The sequence below is a fragment of the Aulonocara sp. 'chitande type north' Nkhata Bay genome, linkage group LG18 (assembly GCF_057382095.1).
Source record: "Aulonocara sp. 'chitande type north' Nkhata Bay isolate Kocher_YH1m ecotype deep benthic linkage group LG18, A_spYH_male_GT1.1, whole genome shotgun sequence".
In the NCBI taxonomy this organism is placed as follows: Eukaryota; Metazoa; Chordata; class Actinopteri; order Cichliformes; family Cichlidae; genus Aulonocara; species Aulonocara sp. 'chitande type north' Nkhata Bay.
In genome coordinates, this window is record NC_141361.1 from 19085085 (window position 1) to 19106928 (window position 21844).

The 21844-nt window shown below is 40.4% G+C and overlaps 2 protein-coding genes across 7 annotated transcripts; one reads left to right on the forward strand and one right to left on the reverse strand.

Annotated features, from left to right (window-relative positions):
* Positions 1-4325: 4325 nt before the first annotated feature.
* Positions 4326-8713, reverse strand: psma8 (proteasome 20S subunit alpha 8). The gene is made up of 7 exons (XM_086270686.1): positions 8497-8713; positions 6026-6152; positions 5744-5868; positions 5439-5561; positions 5231-5350; positions 4901-4963; positions 4326-4819 (listed from the first exon to the last, which is right to left on the reverse strand). The coding sequence occupies exons 1-7, from the start codon at positions 8596-8598 to the stop codon at positions 4724-4726; spliced, it is 756 nt and encodes a 251-aa protein (XP_086126812.1). The 5' UTR covers positions 8599-8713; the 3' UTR covers positions 4326-4723.
* Positions 8714-9282: 569 nt separating this feature from the next.
* ss18 (SS18 subunit of BAF chromatin remodeling complex) lies at positions 9283-20177 on the forward strand. 6 transcript variants are annotated; one of them, XM_086270682.1, is made up of 11 exons: positions 9283-9470; positions 9953-10029; positions 10131-10215; positions 11978-12134; positions 13326-13556; positions 13778-13948; positions 14272-14349; positions 15788-15910; positions 17236-17366; positions 17792-17854; positions 18610-20177. In XM_086270682.1, exons 1-10 carry the CDS (start codon positions 9402-9404, stop codon positions 17807-17809), a joined length of 1140 nt encoding a protein of 379 aa, XP_086126808.1. In that variant the 5' UTR covers positions 9283-9401; the 3' UTR covers positions 17810-17854; positions 18610-20177. The 6 variants fall into 6 exon arrangements, 5 of the variants coding, with proteins under 5 accessions (XP_086126808.1, XP_086126806.1, XP_086126810.1 ...); XR_015125943.1 differs by having other exon boundaries at positions 17236-17854; XM_086270681.1 differs by lacking the exon at positions 17792-17854 and having other exon boundaries at positions 9284-9470.
* Positions 20178-21844: the final 1667 nt, after the last annotated feature.

Consider the following 21844-nt stretch of genomic DNA (forward strand, 5'->3'; position numbering starts at 1 on the left):
ACTCGGCTAATTTAGATTGAGATCCTTCCAGGCTTTCCCCTATCTTTCATTTCCCTCCCCTTCTTCTCTCCTCTCTGCATCCCATCAGCCCCTTTGTAGAAAAAAAGAGGAAGGAAAAAAACCTTCATGTCTGTGACTTTCTTGCCCTCCAGCGTATGAAGCCCTCTTTTATTTTGATCATCGCAGCACAATGGATTCATGCCATTCTGGCAACTTTATTCAGTATCAGCCCAAATTTACATACTGCTTAACAAGTTTGTGCGTGACTGTTGATGCCTCTGATCAAAGTGCTTTTGGAAATCTTTCTCATCTGATTTTTTTCCCGTCCTTCATTTCAAATGCATGCTGCAGACAGGCATCTTTAACTCAGGGGCAAAGAAAGGTAACCTTAGTGCTGCACAAGCCCAAATGTCATCCAACAAGGAGGGCTCATGTCCCGGGGATAAAGATAATGTAATCTAAGCAGTATACAGTGTGTGACTGTGTGTCTTTGAGTGTGTGTATCTACGCTAGCCTCAGTGTTTGTTGGAGGCTTGGGTTCGGGGGCGTAGGGAGACAGGGGATGACAAAAGTCAAAGCAGTCATGTGTCATTTTCAGTGCTGAAGGGCTGGGACCTGCCTCCAGGGCTGTCCTCTCTGTCAGACGCACTCAGATATCTGCGCTGAACTCTCTCGCTGTCTCTTTCTTTTCCTCTTTCCATCCTTCTCTCCGTCTTTATCTAATGCACGCGCATATGTGCAGCTGCACGTCCATGCACCAGCACACGCAACAACTCTGTGCTCGAAGAGCCATACAGCAACAAAGGTAGAAGAACATTTGCATAATAGAGACTATGCAAAACAGATGACGGTAAACCATAAACATCTGCTTTAGATATACAATATGCAATGAGTATTTTCACATTTCAACATCAGTGTCTTGACCGCGTGCCTGCTGCGGGAGCGAGACTGGAAGGGACGGGAATTGTTCCGTGACCAGAGACGCAACATGTAGCTCCCCACCCACCCAACCCCGATAGGGTCTGTGAAGACAAGTGGGGGAGAATATTTCACCACACTGCAAACCAGCGGTCCATAAATTTTCCACGAGGATAGAAAAGGCTTCACTGCAAAAGCCCTGAAGTAGCCTCTATTTACAATAAAACGGGACTTTTGTAAATTTATGTGGCTACCAGGGCAAACAAGGGAATTGAAAACATTAAAGAACTAAGATTCAAAAAAATACAATGAAAAGAGGGTGTGGGTGGAAAGAGAGGAATCGTGGGAATGCAAGATTGCACCTCCCTCAGGCAATCAAATTATCCTATGGGCCGATGGTTCCTCCTTATGCGTCGGCTGACATTTTCTTGTAACCCCATCCCGAGTAATGCTATGTGATGTGTGTGACTGGCTTCTGCCACGGCCCTCAGAGGCCATGAAGCCCTAGGGCCATTTGCTTTTGGCCTGCAGCATCCCGGGAATTGTTTATTTTAGCTCTGTCTGCCCCCATTTTTTTTTTTGCCTCTCCCCCCATCATTTCACTTAAGCTCTCCTCATCTCTCCTGTTCTCTCCGTTTCTCTTTCCTTCTTGCCCAGTGGTATCTACTTTCAATTAAAGAAGGATGCACTTCTATTCTTCTGTGAGACAAAACCACTGACAGGTGACTCTTGAGGGGTAACTTAAAACCATGCCTTTGGTCTCTTCACACAAACTGTTAGTAGTATCCCCGCACCTTTCAGAGATTACAAAGGTAATGACGGCTAACAACGACAGCGGTATCTGTTACTTGACTGTATCTCTGTGCTGTGATGGTGAGAGCGGTAGGGGTATGCTGGAGAAAGAAAACAGCTGAAAATCAATGTACGATGTGCATGTGTGCGAGAGAGAGAGAGAGAGGAAAGAGATTTGAAGACAGAAAAAGATAAGATGTGTGATAAGAGATAATAGAATGATATTCAAAATATATCCCTGGAGCTAGAAGTTAAAAGAGAACATTAAAAGAAAACATTTTTGGATAACTTATGGATATGTAAGCCAGTACACCAATACGCCCGAACTTTACTTCATACTGACGCAGAGCCCTAAAGGGCATTGGTGGAGGCAGGCCAATCTGCTATACCCAAACAATGTGTGTGTGTAACTGTCGACATGTGACATGCAGAAAAGGGACAGTGTTGAGAGCGTAGCCTTTTATGACCCAACACACTTTGACAGCTTGGCCATCGCTTGAGGACACAGGCAATGTTGCTTTTTCATGTGACAATTTTAAGCAAAACAACTCTCCCTCGATGGATTCGATTGTTTCAGAGAGCCTTTGTGGCCGTGTACGTTAAAGTACAGAGACACGTCACAGTGGCCAGTAGATTCTGCTCGCTGCTAGCTAGAGGAGTCATACTGTCAATCTGTAGAACAAAAAGTGAGAGAAAGTGTAAGCGATATGATGGAAACTGCTTTTATGCAACACTGCGCTCTGCTGGTAGAGAGGCTGCTAACACGTTGATTAATTTGGCACAAGGAGGGAGACAGGCTTTGCAGGACTAATGCAACCTTAGTTCCCCGAGGATGCGAGTGTGCTTCTATCCTTGAAGCAGTTACCTCATTTGGACCTAAGGACATTTTGCACTGGCAAATTTTAAATATCCCAGGAGGGGCATACTTTGAAATATGGCCACAGGGTGGAACATCAGAATGACAAAAATATAGATACTTAAAGTGAAATCTGCCTGTGACTTGGAGACCAACTAGAGAGGATAGCATTGAACAAGAGGTTCTGACTGTTGAAGTAGATCCAGCAAATTGCTTAAATCTCATCCAGCTATTGTTTAACATCATCTACAAAATACGAATGAATGACGCTTAAAGTGTACATGAACGCACGCAGATGGAAGAGATGCAAGGATTGTTTTTTTTTTAAAAGCTCTGTTACGTGTTCACATTAATACATTGTGTGTGTGCAATTGGCCTGTAAGCTGTGTGTATGCATGCGCATACAAATAATGCACCGTCGACAGCCTGCAGCAGTGTGCATTCTTGCTCGGAGAGTACATGTCCCGAGGCCTTGTTCCTCCGTCAATGACCTCTGGTGAAGCCATTATTTTCTGCATTAATGATGAGTAGCAGCCAGCGATGAGAGAGATGGACTTAGTCCTGAGGCACAGTAGCACCGATTATGGGCAACAACAATGCCAGCAAAAAGAAAGACGGAAAACTCTTCCCACAAGCAGTTCAAACGACTCGGAGTCTTAGCGAAGAATAAGCTGCATTTGCCTTATTGGCAAGATGAATTAGATAACCTAGAGGATTACCCAGAATGCACTATACCTATAGCTTTTCGTTTGGCTAATTTAGCGTCTCTCTGTCCACAATATGAACACCCCCCCCAAAAAAACTAATGGCCGCTACAGCCAAGTAATATTAAAATCCAACTGGAAATGCATTAGTGAGAGCAATTAGCGTATGGATGAAATGGCTGAGAGTGAGTTACACAAAACCCATTATGTCCTACAATTTATTAACTTATTACATGGGAAAAGATATCAGAGCACTAATTGATCTCGGACATCAGCAGAAACACCAACCTGTAAAGACTCACAAACAAGACAAAGTGCAATTGCTCTAGTCAAGGCAGCCAGGGCACCCACTCAGGAAATCCTGGCTTGGGGAGATGACTCTAAATGAAGGACTTTACCATTCACCATTATGTCTTTGGTAAGAGTCAGAGGGAACCCCCGGGGCTCTTCAGCACAGCACGGTACAACTTTTCAAAGGGCTCCAGATTAAAGTCACTGAAAGTTCCCACTGGGGTCTGAGGCCAGGATCCCATTAAGCAGCCCTACCACACCGCCGGCCATAATTGTGTCGTTGAGAATTCAGAGCAGTGGTTGCTTGATAAGCGAATTTAGGGAGAAATAAAAAAGGAGAGGCAAAAAAGGGGGTCTCGTTGGGCCACCATTAGACACTTCATTCGTTCATCACTAATTCGTTTTAAATGACTGAGGGAAAGGTGAGCACTTTATAAAGCAATCCAAGCTTCCAGCAACTCCCCACCCCCTTCCATTTTCAGGTCTGTGCAACAGAATGCTGATAAATGAAAAACGTTACACTTTATAGCCACACGCTTCACTTCTGCTGGTGGCGTTTTTAAACTGTAGTTATCTTTATCACACTACTTGCGTTGCAGTAGAATAATCAATAAAGAGAGTGAGGAAATCTTGTGCTCTTTTTCCAAGCCTCATCTTGAAGAAACCAGTCTGTGTTACTAGGAGTGTCACTACTAATAATTTCAGTCATTTTTATACAATGGCTGTATTTCGTAGAGCAAGCTGGTATAATGGAGTGAAACAACTTTTATAATAAATCATACAAACAACTCTGCTTTTATTGAGTATTTTGTTTCATTAAGGTTCTGAGTATCACATACAGTTTATTTTAACACCGGGGAGTTATTAGAATTGTTTACTGAATGATAAAAAAAAATGTGACCATAGTTTAAGATCTGAACCCTAACCTGAGATCTACGACTGTGTTTTCGCAATAGTCAGCTCAACAGTTGGATGTATAATTCTGAAGGTCTTTACAACTGGTATAGCATCTACACAATAAGTGAAAATCACAAGTTATGAGTCAGTTCTTTACAATGAAATAAATGAATAAACCTTCTGAAACCTGCTAATATTTGGAACTTAAGTATGATATCATCATCATCATCCAAGTGCAATAAGGACAAGATTTTATACAACTGCTTTATGTGGATTTTTTCTGCTTTTTCTTCTCTGCTTCTTCTTCTTTTTCCTTTTCAATCTCAGCCACCAGGGTCTCAATTTCCTTGGATTCCAAAATCTGCAAAGAACAAAATGCAAACCCATTAGCACTTTAGTGAACTAGTAGAAAAAATAAAGTAACATTTGCCTTGTTAATTACCTTCAGTGGCTGATTTCGTCTGATAACAGCAAGTTCAATATTTTTCCCTCCTGACTGGACAACCTGTGACCAGCAAACAAAAAATAAAGTGAATACTGTGACCAATTCAGGACACATTTACTACGCCTGCTAAGACCACACACACACACACACACACACACACACACACACACCCCCCCCCCCATTGGAAAGCTATATAGAAGTTATAGTTTATTTGGCAGCAGTTTGTGCTCTTTGATGAAACCACGACTGTTTAATTTCACATCATAGAAGATGTAAATACACTGAGTTCAACATATATGGAAATGCAGAAACTAATCGTAACCTTACCTCAAGCAAAGCTTTGATGGCCAACTTGATTGCCTCATTGTCCCCAGCAATGGCTTCTTCTGTGTAATTCTTCTCCAAGAACTCTCTCACAGTTTTTGCGCTACGGCCGATTGCATTTGCCTGTTTTGTTGTTTTTCAAAAATACATTTTTTAAAAGTCATTTTCATACTTGTACAAGAAACCTTTTGGACACAGAAATCCTACTGACCTTCCAGGCATGGTACGTTCCTGACGGGTCCGTCTGATACAGCCTGGGAGTTCCATCGTAGTCAAAGCCAACAATTAATGCAGAGATGCCAAACGGCCTGCGACCATTGCTTTGAGTATAGCGCTACAAATACATTTAAAAAAATAAAAATTAAAAAAAAATTTGACAGGTTATTCATGACTCTGTACTGAAAATGAAACGGCTAGCAACCATGGTGCAGTGCACAAATGCCTACTGAAAGGAATAGCTAACACATGCCTTTTTGAAGGTGTTAACAGTAAACGACTGCTCAGATGCTTCCATACCTGTTTCAGTGTAGCTATGTAGCGTGTGATGTATTCCACTGTGACTGGGTCCTCAACTGTTAGCCTGTGGCTCTGGCACTCAACACGAGCTCTGTTTATCACAATACGAGCATCTGCGGTCAAACCTATAAAACAATGAATGAGGCCATTTAACACATTACAAAGCTAAAACAAAAATATAAAAGCCAAGTACTAACACATGACACAGCTGTCTTCTACTATGCCATGTTAAATAATGAACACATTATTCAGTTATGGAAAGAAAAGTATTATCTGGGATACCTGCAAATGCCATGCAGACGTGCTCATCCAGTGCGCATATCTTGCGGACAGTCCTTTCCTCCTGTAACTTTGCAACAGATTTCTTCTCCACACCAAGGACAACAATGTCTTTACCTCTGATTCCCACCTGCATATATAAAAAAAGAAAAAAAGAAAACATTAATATTAATTTTCTCCCACAGGCTAGCAGTTGACGTGAGTAAATAGTATACAGCAAATATTCAGATTCCCAAATAAATCTACAAAGCGGATACCTCTGCATGTTTGATTTGGCAGAGTTTTAAGCTGCAAGGCTCCAAATAAGTTTATGTGTCCAGGTGTAAATGAAAAATTCCCCAATAAGTTGACTAAAGAAAGTAAGTACACAATGCAAAGTATATCAGAGGGACAGCTCAGGTTGAGGTTGAGGAGAGATAGTGAATACAGTGAACAAGGGAGCTGACTATGGAGCTGCCAGGCAGGAGCAAATGAGGAAGAGCAAAAAGAAGATACATAAATGTAATGAAGGTGGACATGCAGAGGGTTGGCATGACAGAAGAGGATTCTTGGGATAGGGTGAGACAAAGGCAGATGATCTGCTGTGTTGACCCCTAAAGGGAGCAGCCAAAAGAGGAATTAGAAGAGAGTGATGACATTTTTCAGTTACAACTAGGGCTGCCAAACGATTATTTTGATAGTCGACTAGTCACCGATTATTTTTGCGATTAGTCGACTAATCAGATCATCATCCATTGGACGTAAAACTACAGCTTATTGCACCAGCAGCATCTGCTCTTATATAACTATCGTTAGCTTACAGCTTTAAGTGTTTAAGGTCTGTGCTAACTAAAAATAAAGACAAGATGATAGTTTATTAAATTTTAATGAAATTTGCAGATTGTTTCGGTGAAGTTTAATAAACTCCTTGCTATCTAAAATATAACAGGACACTGGAGTATATTCTGGAGCATCTCACACTTCTGATAATCAGTTGTCTGCTTGAAGTTTATTCAGCTGTGTAAAAACTATAACTTTAATCTCAGACAAACTGATTTACTCAGGAACAAATAAAATACAAAAAAAAAGCCAAACAATAACATTTTAAGTTATCTAAGTGACTCATATATATTTAACCTGAGTAGCGAAAGACAGCGGTGGGTTTGAAAACGATTTGCGGGGAGTCCGGTGTTCTCACGGCGCTAGTGAGCCTAGCCCCCGGCTCGCTAACGAGCTAGTGGGTAACAGATGTCTCCGAAAACGTCGGAGCGCTTTTGAAAATATGTGGTGTCCTGATAAACTGAGCAGATATTTGAGGTTTACACAGCTACATTCTCGCCTGAAAATATGTTAAACGTTTATTTTGTGACCCAGAAAGAATAATAAGAGTAACATTAAAACTAACTAGCTGCCGCCATTGTTGGAAACTGCGCTGGGCCGCGCTATGAATTCTGGGACACAGCTGCTCCTTCTTCTTCTTCTTCGGGGTTTAGCGGTAGCTGACATCCTTGTACATGCAATGCTGCCATCTTCTGTTTCAGTCCGTTATTACACTCTTAAATCCTGCCACTTATTCCTGCGTCTTTTGTGATCTTACAAAGCTTCAAACGACGCGTCGACTATTAAATCAGTCGTCGACGATTTTGATAGTCGACGTAATCGTGACTAGTCGACAAATCGTGGCAGCCCTAGTTACAACCTCAGTAAAACCCAATTAAAAACTCTGCTCAGGTCACAGGTGTTTGGTTTTTTTATTTTTATGTGAGGTTTTTTCTGTGGTCCACCTGTCCAAAAAGGAGCCCTCTACAAAGTAATCAGTTATCATAGCCAAATTTACTCAACAACCCTGATTAGGACTTATTTAAGATTACTCCCAAACACTCTAAAGTTAGAATTTTTTTTTTTTTTTTGCATTTATTTTCATATAATAAATATAAACCGTTTGGTTTAGCCTTCATCGTTTCTCAGTGTCCTTTCTAAGCCACTATTATGACAGATGTTACCTGTAACCAGGGGAGCTGCGACTTAGTAGCTTTGTGAGTTTATAACCTTTGTCACTAAACCTTAACATAACTACCATTAGTTATGAGGCTACTACAGTGGCTTTTCGGTGATTTAGAGGGAGATATAATATGCTGAGTAAAATTCAACTTTCCAGACCAGGTAATAATCAATCATGGGTACTTGCAAACTCCTGTCAGTTAGTACCAACACAACGAAAATGAAAGTTAAGTGAAGAGTGACACAGCGACAAAATGCTAGCTAACGCTGACTGCTTTTTGTTTGCCATTTCCGGCATTAAAAATATGTATTACACATTAGCACGCCAACAAGCTCGTAAAATTGCAACAAAGCCTTTGTCCATAACAGAAGGTGTTAAGAAAGAAAACTGCTAAACACATAAAGGAAACCGCTAGCCGCGCGTTGATCGGCTAATCTAGCGTCACCCATGTTGCTATCGTTAGCTTTAGCATTAGTTTCATTTAAAGACTTACCGCTGTAGAACCTTTCTTTACAGCTTCCTGTGCATACTCCACTTGAAACAGATGACCATCGGGAGAAAAGACAGTAATAGCTCTGTCATATCTTGCCGCCATTGCACCGCAAGACGCGTATTATAGCAATAAACTGGAGAAAAGGCTACCAAATGATTCAGCTTGTTAGCAACAAGCGATTCACTCCGTGTGTTGAAAAGGGCGCCTGCGCATGACCTGTGAACTGAGACGATACCAAAAGTGGAGTCCACCCAGAGGGAACTTGTGATTAAAACATAATACTCTGTATAATTTTATTGGTTCTCCGAAAAACAGAAATCGTAAAAAGTAGAATATTACACTACGAGCATATACGGTATTTTAATATCAAGTTTCATTTACTTTATATATTGAGAGAGGTTCCTCCTTTGAATACGGATGCTATAAGAGTGAATAAGAGTACATAAATCCCAGGACTGATATTAGTTATTACTACCAAAATATATGCAATGTTATTTTTAATTAGATATATACACTAAACGCTCCGCTTTCCCCCTTTTTCTGGCAGTTTATTTTATATGGTCTTATGGTCTAGCTCTAGACTGTTCCATTATATGAAAAATAGGTGAAATTGTAATTTAATTAAGCCAAAATGTGTGTGATTTTAGCTATTTAAATAAATTTTCTTATATATTATGATTTATCTGATCTTAAGTTTTACATCAATTACTCATGTATGGTCAGAACAAGCAGAAATCAGTAACTATGAGTTAAAATGTGCTACTTCGTCCCCCAAAACGGACCACCGCATTACGAAATTGCATCGTATTCTCAACTGCTTGATCTGAGTTCTACCGATTTGTTCAGTGTGTTAGCTACTTTTAACTTTTATGCTGTAGCTTACGTTAATATTCTATAGTATCACCATGTCGGTGGCATTTGCACCTCACAGACAGCGTGGGAAGGGTGATATAACACCCGCTGGAATACAAAAGGTAATTCATCTATTTTAGCGCGTCGCAGAATGGAGGCTGTGGCATCAAACGCGGCTAGCCGTTGAGATAATCAATGTAGCAGTGCCCATCCAAGTCCAACTGTGAGCAGCTCAGGAACAATGTTACAGGGTCAGAGCGCGGTGAATATGAACCTCCCTGGAAACGGCACTCCACGTGTGGAGTACGAGTCTTGGGTGGATTTATCGGACTAACGTATAATTGTGTTTTAGGTTAATGGAGGCCTGTGGTTTTGTTAGCAAAGCACAGCTAGCTAGCAAGACGCGTCTTTTGTTGGCTAGAAACGCACACTCACATTTTACAAAACACGACCCTTCACTGTCTCAAAATTAAGACAGAATAACATTCGGCAAGTAAATTAATTGTCACGCCAAATGACCAAGTTCGTCTGCTTTATTATGAATATTTTGGGAAGTTATATTGAGTAACACACGTAATAGAAATATCTGAATTTACCATTGCAGTTACTTGATGAAAACAACCAGCTGATCCAGTGCATAATGGATTTCCAGAGTAAAGGCAAAACGGCTGAGTGTTCACAGTAAGTTATTTGAGTTATTAAGTTTTTTTATTTTTTTTATTTCACGTTATATTTATTTCAAGTTCCCATTCACTCAAACACTGCACTGTTCACTTGCCCAGGTATCAACAGATGCTGCACAGAAATTTAGTGTACTTGGCGACGATAGCAGACTCCAATCAGAACATGCAGTCTCTCCTCCCTGCTGTGAGTATGAATTCTTAGTGGTTGTTGTGAATGACTGAAATGTCTGACTGTCTTCTCTGTACCTGTCTTCTTCGATCATACCCAATTCAGGTCACTTGGGTGTTTTAGATAAATCATCAATGTTAAAGAAACATTTTCTTAATGAGATTAAGAATTTTGAACAAAGTCATGATTTTTTTTTTCCCTGTCAGCAAAATTAAAATAAGTCTTTTGAAAACCCTCACTGTTATGGATGTTCAGTACAAACAGACTGCAGTATTTCTTTATGTATGAGTGCTATCTGTTGAGCTGTTGTAGCTGCCATTTAAGGATTTATTGCCAGTAGTGCTCATTCGCAAGGCTTCATTAAGTAGAATAAATATTTTGGGTGAACAAATTGAATCCTTTGCTGAGAAAATCTATTCATTTCTCAGTTTGGTTAAGCTCTCAGGCACTTGTTAGTAGTGTTTAATATTGATATTGTTTTTATTGGTAGTAGTGTAATTATTGAGTCTGCTTATAGTTGGATTATCCATGCTCTTAATCATTTTGTAACAATTACCCATTTGAATAACAAGTAGGCTACAAGAGTCAAATATGTCAAAAACTAAAAGCACAATTTATTTTTTTCAAGTCATTAAATGTAATCTTGATTAACTCAAAGGAGTGTTTATCAACTAGAACATTTATTAAACCTCAAATAAAGGTGTGCTTTCCTTGACCTTTTAATATAACCGAATTCCAATAAAAGATGTAAATAGGTACATGGAGAGAGGGGAAAAAAATGGTTGAAGTTAGCCCGAGAAAGCCCATCTCACAAGAGCAACTGCCAGTCACAGTGGATGCAGGCAAATGGGGATAAAGAGTCATCATTATATCTCGATTACCTTTGGAAGCCAAAACTTAATTCATATTAAAACTTGATCAATTACTCAGCCCTAAGGTTCCCAGCATCAACAAGCAACACTGTGTACAATGTGTCTGAACACAGTGTAGAAATGGCCCAAAAAAGGCTTTTATTTGCAGTTTATTTGGCGTGCTCATCTACGCAAAACAGTTGTCGGCATCGAATAAGAAGAATTGATAAGCTTGGAGGCATAGAATTTTATTAGACTTGATTAATTCCATTAAAATCTGTTATCGATTTTCAACTGGAACTATTCTTGCATTCCCATCCGTAGTTGCGAAGAAGCACAGTGGTTACAAAAGTGATTGAAGTCACTGATTTGCTAACAATCATATAGTAAAGGAGTGAGTGTATTCTTATGAGTAAATGTTGCTTACATACCTTAAACTCAGATGATGAGTGTGGGCACATTCATTTTCTTAATATGCTGCATGGTGAGCATGTTTCTGGAGGGGTTGTCAATGACTCAAACAGCTGAGATTAGGACCAGCTGTTTGAAAGAAATGCAGACTAGAGAACGGTTTTAATTGCTGCTTTTAAGCCATAAACCGTTTAAACTGCTGCATGCATAACAGTCTTAGTTCAGGCTAGTTTTTTAAGCCAGTTTTGTTCAGTTTGTTGCAACTTTGTCTATCTATGCATTTTTTAATCATTGAAGGTTTCTAGCTGTTCCTTTTATTGAAAAACTTTTTTCCTTTCAGTGTATATTAATAGATTTTATTCTCCTTACATTAGTGTTCTACATGAATGCCGCAATCTCTGTATCAGAGTTATCATATTTTTTTCAGGAGTTTTTATCTCGAGTGGCTCAGGTTGAGATCTGTTTTCAGAGAGGTCATGTGGATTTATTTTTTTGTCTGTGTTGTGCACCTACAGCCGCCCACTCAAAATATGCCCATGGGTCCTGGTGGCATGAACCAAAGTGGCCCCCCTCCTCAGCCTCCTCACGGTCACAACATGCCCTCTGAGGGTATGGTCAGCGGCGGCCCTCCAGCCCCACATATGCAGAACCAGATGAATGGACAGATGCCTGGTATGTGTCCCCCCCCCCCTGCCTTGTCTTTCTTTTCTCTTTCTCCTTTTCCCTCAGTTCCTGTCTCACTTGGGTTGCCTAGCAACACCACAGAACTGTGAGGGAGGTCGCTCTAAGGTATTATAGGCAAACATGCTGAAGGATGATGTCACCCATTTGCCAGCTGTGGTGGTCTTGGGCTTGATTCTCCATCTGATTGTGGTTATCCTTCTCTGCTGAAGTAGCATAGTTCATGCATGCATCATTGTCTTTCTCCTGTTATTGATTGTTTTGTTTTTTTTTGGGAGGGAGCATTTTCTTTTCTTTCTTTTCTCTTCTTTTCTTTTTTTTTTTTTTTTAAGAAGAACTGAATTAACAATTTTATAAAACAAAATGTGCTGACGTCTGCACCACATGGTAATTAACTGAGGAAAAATGAAAGATATTTGACAAGCCCTGGTAGTACACATTGTGTTTCCCATGTTTCCCATCATGCAGTTCTTATTGTTACATAACAAAGGTAACATCATACACAGTTGGATCAGACATTAAACAGTCTTTAACCTGCCAGCTGCGTAGCACAAAATCTGGGTAATGTCCTGTTGTAGCCATTTGAAAATTTAGGTATTTGTCCTTTGCTATTCACAGCAAGTGTGTGGGCATCATGTGCCTTTGCCTCCTGCACACTCGGGCAGCAAACTATAAGTGGAGTATTTCTTGTTGTGTGCTAGATACGAGAAAATGCAACAGCGAACAATCCCCTGACCTGATCGTTCAGCACTATGTGCAGAAATGGAGTAGTCACACAACATAGAAAACACTCTATTATTGTTCTCCTTCGAATTGTGATATCTGGACCCCGTGTTTCATACATTGCTTAGAAGATCCAGTATTAACTGTGTGATCCAGGATCAACTGATCCTTGCTACTGTTATCCAGTTTGTTTGGTTATTCAAAGCTGCAAGAGACTTAGATTTGGCAGGCTGGAATGAATCCTTCAAGATGACTGCTCGTTCTTGTTGTTATCGACAAGGGAAAAATATAGAGACAAGAAAACTATGATTGTCAACTCTGTGATGAAATTATTAGAAAAGTCATCTGGATGTAAATAGCATCAATAGTAACTTACAATTCTACTGGAAGTCTCAGAATATATATATATTTTTCTGTTACCTTTCAAAGCATCATGGAGATCTTCTTCTTATTTTTCAGGACCTAATCACATGCCCATGCAAGGTCCTGGTCCAGGCCCCAACCAGCCCCCGAACATGCCCAGTGGCTCTATGAATATGCCCCCCAGCAGCCACGGCTCCATGGGTGGCTACAATCACGCTGTCCCTTCCTCCCAGGGCATGCCATCTCAGAGCCAAATGAATATGACCCAAGGCCAACCCATGGGAAACTATGGGCCTCGTCCAAACATGAACATGCAGCCCAATCAAGGTAAAGCAGAAAACTTGTTATCTTCTACTCAATTGCATTAATTTCCAATTGCATTATTATATAAAATCGCCCTTCTTTTCTTTTTAGTCATCGTGGACGTGAAATAGGTCTAAAAATACATTCACAAAAGAAAAGTCTTTAACATGTTGAAAATGGTTTTGCAGTGCCTTGTCATTTCTCTGACAGCTCATTTTTATTTTTTATTTTTTTGTTTACTTCAGGTCCAATGATGCACCAGCAGCCTCCCTCACAGCAATATAACATGCCTCCTGGTGGTGGTGGACAGCACTACCAAGGACAACAGAACCCAATGGGCATGATTGGCCAAGTCAACCAGGGGAATCATGTCATGGGGCAAAGGCCAATGCCGCCCTACAGACCCCCACAGCAAGGTATATTCTTTCGGAGTGTGTTTCTTATGTGTGCGAGTTGTGAGTGTTGGTCTTTCCTCTCCCTAACCCACCCTCCTGTATTTCTTACTCTCATTCCTCCCAGTTCCCTCTTATTTCCTCCACTGTTGCTCACAGAGATGTTGGCGACTAAAGATGTAACCTAGAGCCTCCCGCCTCTATAAAAATTAGTCAAGTGACCAAAAGAAAGCTTTCTACTAGGAACTAGTGGCAAGGAATCCATCCTCTTTACTCTTCCCCTCACACAACCAATCCAACAACACCTTGAATCTACTTGTGTGTATGTTGTGTGTATGTGTATGTAGGACCCCCTCAGCAGTATCCAGGGCAGGAAGACTACTATGGGGACCAGTACAGTCACGCAGGACAGGGAGCATCAGAAGGTAGGAGAACCTTCCAGCCGCTTGGAAACAAGGAAAAACAAAAACCTCAACAAATGAACCCAGGACTTGTGTTAAAACACAAATGATGCAAAGAGACTGTGACAAAGCAAACACTTCAGTTTCTTCATTATTTTCTGGGGAAATCAAAGTAAAAAACAAAGGTGCTGCTGTCCATTGATAAATCAGGATCTAAGCAGTCATACAGTTCTTGTAATGCTGACTCCGCTTATTCGTGAACGGGTCTCTTCGAGTTGGGGTGAAAGAAAAGTCAGGGACAGTCTTATTTGAGGCGTCACGGTAAAGTTGTGCAGAAGTAGCCTGATATCATGCTACTGCACTTTTTTTGGTGCAGTAGCTGATAAGTACATATGTGTTTATATATATTTTCTATTTGAGCACTCAAGAGTTTTCCTCATTTACCCATTCACATACTCGCATTACAATAGATGCTATGGGGGAAACTTATGAATCACTATGTTGCCCAAGGATACTTCAACATGTAGATTAGAGGATCGAACTGCCAACTTTGCGATTTACCTCCTGAACCACAGCCACCTTATTCATATTTATAAGCACTTGTAGGTGTGCCTCTGTCCACTTCACGTAAAGCAGACTGACATTTGAAATCAAAAACTGTGGGGTTTGTTTAAGAGCCGCAGTAGCGACACTGAAGTCTTCAAATGTTTTTTTTTTTTAAAGTATGGCACCTTTGCATTCTTGTCAAAATATAACGGCTCATGTGCAGTAGATTTTCTTGTTGTTGGTGTATTTAGGGATAGTATTAATTGCATAAGCAAACACACTTTTAAGATTACCTACTAAAATGTAGCTTTTTTTTCTTTTCTTTTTTTTCTTCAATTAACATTTACCTTTTTTTTTTTCTCCTTTTGTTTTGATTTTCCCTCTTTCTACACTGTTTCTCTTTTGACCTTTCAAACACAAGTGATTTGCTTTGGGATTTTTCTTTTTGTTTGTTTGTTTTTCTTTTTAGTCGTTTTAATGGCAAAAATGAGGAAAAATATGTATGTTAAAAATGTGCTGCTATTAAATATGATTGTGCATGTTTGAAATTCACAATAATGACCTGTTACCTCTTTTTCCTATCTTAGAAGAAATTATTAATATGTAAACTTGTACTTTATTTTTATATTCGTACTTATTCATACAAAACTGATGTTAGACTTCATACTTCACACAAATCTGATATGGTGGCTGGACACTGACTTCTGACCCTGACACTCCCTACTACAGCCGTAGTGTAGCAGTAGTGTCTGAGTTTTATTTCCTCTATAAGAGCACTGGCACATATCATACTCTTACAAATCAAATTCATCTCTTCATTGGATAGTAAGATATTTTATTCACAGTCTTCCTTGCTTTTGTGCTGTAGTCAATAACATGTTGCTCACATTCGCTGCTGCCCCCTTCCCCCTCAAAGGTAATGCTCAATATGGCCAGCAGCAGGAGGCATACCAGCAAGGCCCACCTCAGCAACAGGGATATCCTCCTCAGCAGCAGTACCCAGGTCAACAGGGCTATCCACCCCAACAACAGGGATATGGTGAGTTACGGCAAAAATTTTATTTCCCCTGTAGGAGGCGCTATAAGCCCTCTTTGGGTGCCTTATAGCCGTTGAAAAAACATTGTTCCTTTATACACTGTTGCTTGATGTAACTAAGCTTTGTGCATATCAAGATATCATTTTGAGCAGAGAGTTGAACGACACAACCGTTCTTAATGATTACAGTTACTTAATTTTAGTAGTGCTGTGTAATATCATGTTAGCAAATTATACATGATAATAGAAACTGTCTGAAAAATAATTGAAAGTAGAAACATTCATGTTTTACAACAATACCTGGAAATAAATTAGTCAAAAAATGTTTTCCTTGCACTTTCAGTGTAGCTCTTGCAGCTTTTAGGCTTTTCTTTCCTCATCCCATTTTTCTCTGCAACTTTCCATCACTCACCCTCTGTCTGAGCCAGAGCTCATGCAAGTAATGAGCTACTGGAGACGCAGAGGTTGTGAGGTGAGATCCATCTGGCACATACACATGCCTGCTCTCTCAGGCCCCCACAAGGTTATGCTCAACAGCATAAGGCATTATGAGCGCCTAATGATGTTGCGTGGGCCTCATTTGACTTCAACTCCAGTCAGACTTTGCCCAGTCCTTCACAACATCTGTACAGGAGCATATATAACATAATAATATAATATATACACAACCTTTTTTTTCCCCCCTGCTTTTTTTCCTGTCTTTCTGGGGTTTTTTTTTTTTTTTAAATGATGCTTGCTCCTCTAATGAAGACCAACAGAATCTCTTTGATGTCTCCTTGCATTAGGGAACCACTGCCTGTCTCCAGCCTGACTCACTCGCTCTCATTCATTACTGAGTCAGGCGTGGTGGAGGCAGCCGTAACAAATGGGTCTGACAGATCCGCTATTCTTTTTGTCATCCATCACTTTTTTTTTTATTGCAGCCCACTAGTTAATGTAAACTAACAGGTATTTCCCAAAGTTTTCAGAATAACAAGTCCAAAGCATAAGAAAAATGGAAATGAGTTTGGCAGAATCAGAGCCGGATTAGGACTTCAAGTATAAACCTGTTTTTGATGCTGCACCTTAACACTTCAGTAACACTGGTTGACAGTCAGTTTTTATAGAATTTTCCTGCACTGCATGCTTCAGTGCTTCAACCTAAATTAGTTTTTTTTTTGTTCCATATCCTTTCTTCTTCTTTTTAATAAACTGTGTTCATAATAAACTACACTGTGTGGAAGCATTTCATTTCTCTGTTAACAGTGCCCAGCAATCAAAGAGTTTTGGGTTCACTCAAGGCTGACAAGCATAAAAAGTTCTCCATTTATTAATGTGTTTGTTTGTAGGTCCCTCCCAAAGTGCCCCAGGACAGTATCCTAACTATCCTCAAGGGCAGGGACAGCAGTATGGGGGCTATCGCCCTCCACAACCCGGTCCCCCACAGGGCCAACAGCAGCGCCCTTATGGTTATGACCAGGTGAGTATAACGCCAACAATGGACAGTGACAGAGGCTTGTCTGTACATTGCACTTAGGCTTTCTCTTACTGTGTTTATTGCCATGCTAAGTTGTATGTTATATATAACTCTCAGTTAGACCAGTAATTAATGTAAGTGAAGTACGATGGTAAAAATTAAGCAGTAGTACGTTATGCATGCTGTCATCATATTCGGTGGTTAAATGTGTTCTTCCTAAAAGGGTTTTCTATGTTAATATTGTTGTGTTCTGGCTAATGTGGTATGCCATTCCAGTGAAATATGAGGGCTTTAAAGAAGATTCTTCCTTAAACTTGATGCAGACTGCTCTAGTGTTTAAAGGAAGATCTGTTTGTTGCCCTGTATTTCCTGTGGTCTTATGTGGGGACCACAGCTACACTTTGATATCTTTATCTTTGAATATTCAGGGGCACATGAGGAAATAAAGACCCAGGGATTTGAACCCCTGACTAGCTCTGTAAGAAGCAAAGGTAATGGTTGCTGTGAAGACCTCAACGTCCAATCTAGACGCTTGACCACCTAGCCTTAATTTGCATTTGTTTTGTTTCTTCTGTCTCTCGTCTGTCTTTCTTTACCCATCTTTTCTTTTTCTTAAATTTTTCCTTTTCTATTTTTTTTTTCTTTTTTTTATTAACCAGGGGTCGAATTGTAAAGATATGAGGTCCAGAAACACAGCATTCTTAGATTGTAATAAGACAGACAGGAGCTCACATTCTCTGACTGTCCTTAATCTCTACAATGTATGACACTGGTCTTCATAACCAGTGTGTTTGTTGGATTTAAATTTTATCTTTCAAATCATTGTTTCCAAATTTGCTTCCATTGCATTTTCCATTAAAGTCAAACACATACTTCGACCCCTGTGTAGGAATAAAGAGAATACTGCTGTTCTTCCACTGAATTTGTCTCACTTGAAAATTAGTGTCCACTGTTTAATAAGGATTATCGTCCTCAGCCATGCTGCTGCTGAAACCTGAGGTAAAAAGTTCGAATTTAGAGCTCACAGGTTGTGAGGTTATGCTGCCATCTGCTGGTCAAAACCAGTCAGTGCAGGCATAAATCACGGTTTGCAGTATGATATGGTTGAAACCACAGATTTTTGTCTGCACCTTATTGAGATTTGTGAACATAAACTTCTGATTTTTTTTATTTATTTATTTATTTTTGTTTGTTTGTTTGTTTTGAAAAGGTCAGTATCACGAGGATGTTGCATTTCTCTCCACAGGGCCAGTATGGAAATTACCAGCAATGAGAAGTGATCACAGCAACCAACACAGCTCTGCTCTGATCTCTAAGCTCTGACCTCTGGTCAGTTACGAAGCAGACTTTAATGATGGTTTTAATCTCTCGGACACAAACACACAATGCTCAAAAATACAAGATACAGTTTCCCCTTTCTTTGGGATTTTATCTTTGCTGATAAGATGTAGTCATGTTTATCATATTTGCTGACATTACGTCAAAGTCAGCGAGTCACCTCTGGTCCAGTATGTCTCAAAGCAGCAATGCCTTAAAAATGGAACTGCCTTATCCTTTAGCATTGCAGATTGTGAAATGGGCTAACAAAATTTTGGATAACACATGATGTAAATGTACAGTTTGAATCTACGTGGTGCATTGTTTCTCGATCCTTCAGCTCCCCGATCATCAGAAGCAATAATGCCAGCAGTAGGTAATTGTGTGGGGGACAGGGAAAGATGAAATGGTGCACCGAGTGAACTTCCAGCTAGGCCATGGTACATGTCTTGATGTATGTGATGATGTAAAAATATATTTTATGCTTTTTAGATCAAGCTAACTTTGTATAAGACATTGGAAACTAGTACTAAAGCTGTGTTGTTAATTTCATCAAGTGTATGTGTCAATGTTTTTGTTTCTTTGGGTTTTTTTTAATGCTCTTTAAGATCCCATCCAGCACATTTCCTTTAATTGTTTAATTGTGGAACAATTAAATTAAATCTGCAACATCAGCAGCGCGAACACCGAAATATAAGAACAGGGATTTTTTTTGACATACACAGTAATTCATCAGTAAACAAATATGAACATCATACTTATCAGAAATCTGGTGTATTCTGCGAGTTCTTTAGATTTTTTTTTTTTTTCTCTTAAAAAAGTGGGTGAGTAATTTTTATTTATTTTATTTTTTTTCCCAAACCCACAGTACTTGACAGAATAATGGTTGTTGGCCTCTATTTCATAAATGCGCCCGAAGAGGTAATATGTAGCAGATGCCACTGAAAATTGTGAGTAAATGCTCTCTGGAGCCCTGTTTTTATTTTTTACTTTTTCTATACATGCACCTCAGTCTTGTCCATTGACTGCAAATTAGTGGATGGGGAAAGAATCCAACTCGGTATTACAAATATATCTGGCAAGTACTTCATTTGTTAGTTGATAACGTTAGTTTGTTCACAGTGCTGGAAACCCTCCTCCCCTTTGAATAAACGTCTAAGTTGATGCCATTCAAATAGTGTTGTGTGTGAATAAATGATTGTTACTGTCAAATATGTAACATAAGATGTGAAAATAATGTTCTGAAATCGATTCCTTAATTTCACAGTAAAGACTGGTTGTGCAGTTTTATATTACTGGCTTGATATCTGTATTATGGTGCATATTTTATTGATTCCCACGTGTACAGCGACATAAAAAGAGGAATTCAGTGTCCTCCTGGTATTGTTTATATGGTTGTTTTAATATTTTTCATTCTGCACCCCATTTAAGTGGTGGTCACATTTGTGTCATGGCAATGTATAACTGTACATTATAATAAATCGGAAGAATCTTTAATATATTTTGCCGTGTGTAATTTATAGATATTGACAGTTTATCAAGAGACTGTTTATGACACCAGAAACATTCATCCTGAACAGCATAAACAAGATGTGCACTATTGGTGCTGTCATAATGTGACAGTATGATATAATTGTTTTGTCTTCATCTGCTATCTGGTAGTCAGTTTCCAACTGATAATGACCCTGCCCTGCTCAGCAGCGTGTCTGCTTTGTCCAGATGCATCCAGAGAGGTCCAGACCACATTTACACCCAAAATTACCTTCCGTGTCCCTCTTTCCCCTTCTGCTCCCTCCAGAGAGGGAGAGGGACTACCTGTCACATTGGGGGGAGTGATACAGATGGTACACCAGATGTGTGGCCAAAGCACGTGATGGGAGAGCGGTGCGGTATTAAGAGCGCTGCGGACTGCTTGGGATGCCTTAGTGCTGATGAAATGTGTGTTTGGATTAATGAGTGCAGCAGAAGTGCTTTAAGAAAAGAAGCGAGAAAGAACTTTTTTTTTTTTTTTGCAGTGCGCCTGTTTTTATTTTTGCTTTATGTGCTTGTGTGAACATTTGTGTATCCCTGCTCAGGTTTAGTGGCGTCGCCTAGTCACCCCACCACCCTGCTGCTCCACAGCTGGCTGCCCCACCCTTCCCAGCTGCCACTGGGGCTCCCCCTGGCCCCTCTGCTTGGCAGAGCTGGCGTTTTGGGCGCTCCCCCACCAGTCCTCCCTGGCAGCTGCTGCCCTCAGCTGCGCTCTTGCAGACGGTATTGGGGTCGGACAAAGTCACTCCTCCTGTGACTGTGTCTCGGGCCGTCGTGGGAGGATGAAGAGGTGGCAAGGAGACTCTTGCTTCCTATAAAAGCTTTGCTTTTTAGGCTCTCGTGGATGCTTGAGGGTTGGAAATACATTCGACAAGCTTAACATTCGAAAAATCCACCTGTTTTTCCATTGAAGAAAAGAAGATGTCTTTGGCTGTGCAGATCTAAATAAGTTATCAAGAAAGCTTGCAGGAGAGCATTACACCATGCATGTTCTGTGATGGCAAATAGTGAAGTGGCAGCATCATTTAAGAGGATGATTATCTTGTTCAATATTTTGATAATTATAATTCAGGGCACCTTTCAGAGGAGGCTCCTAACCACTGAGGAGAAAATGACATCGTGATCATAGCTGGCAGGCAAGATGTGATCTCTCTCTCTTTCTCTCTCTCTCTCCCCCCCCCCCCCCCCCCCCCCGTCTCCACACTAGCTCTCCTTTTCACTCTCTCATACCCACACTCTCAGTGTGACAGAAAGTCTATGGGGAGGTATAAGAGGTAGTTATGGGGGGAATGCAGCAGCCTCCACAGTTTAATTGGAGATGTGTCACACTAAATAAATGGTGCAAAAACAAGCCCTGACTGGAGGCTTGAGGGAGGGGCCCTGGGGATGCAGCCTGTTTTATTGGGCAGGAGCTTTGCACCGCTCCAGGGTGAAACGGGGCTATGCACTGCTGAGATACCCTCCAACCACCAGGCCTCCCAAAGACTACTGTGGAGGAAAAGACAAAGGCATCCATTTCTCTCTTGCAGGGGAGAAAAGAAAAAAAATTGGTGCTGAGGAGAAGGTGTGGGTGAGTATGGTGACCCGATTGTTTCTCGTCCAAACGGGAGCACATCATAGTCCTCATTCAGTTT

Excerpts from the sequence above, each read along its gene's own strand:
- psma8 (XM_086270686.1), bottom strand. The coding sequence starts at position 8,598 with ATGGCGGCAAGATATGACAGAGCTATTACTGTCTTTTCTCCCGATGGT. Across the intron at positions 4,964-5,230 it reads CCATCAAAGCTTTGCTTGAG|GTTGTCCAGTCAGGAGGGAA; the intron begins GTAAGGTTACGA and ends TGCTGGTCACAG. Across the intron at positions 4,820-4,900 it reads GACGAAATCAGCCACTGAAG|ATTTTGGAATCCAAGGAAAT; the intron begins GTAATTAACAAG and ends TGTTCTTTGCAG.
- ss18 (XM_086270680.1), top strand. The coding sequence starts at position 9,402 with ATGTCGGTGGCATTTGCACCTCACAGACAGCGTGGGAAGGGTGATATA. Across the intron at positions 9,471-9,952 it reads CACCCGCTGGAATACAAAAG|TTACTTGATGAAAACAACCA; the intron begins GTAATTCATCTA and ends TTACCATTGCAG. Across the intron at positions 14,350-15,787 it reads AGGACAGGGAGCATCAGAAG|GTAATGCTCAATATGGCCAG; the intron begins GTAGGAGAACCT and ends TCCCCCTCAAAG.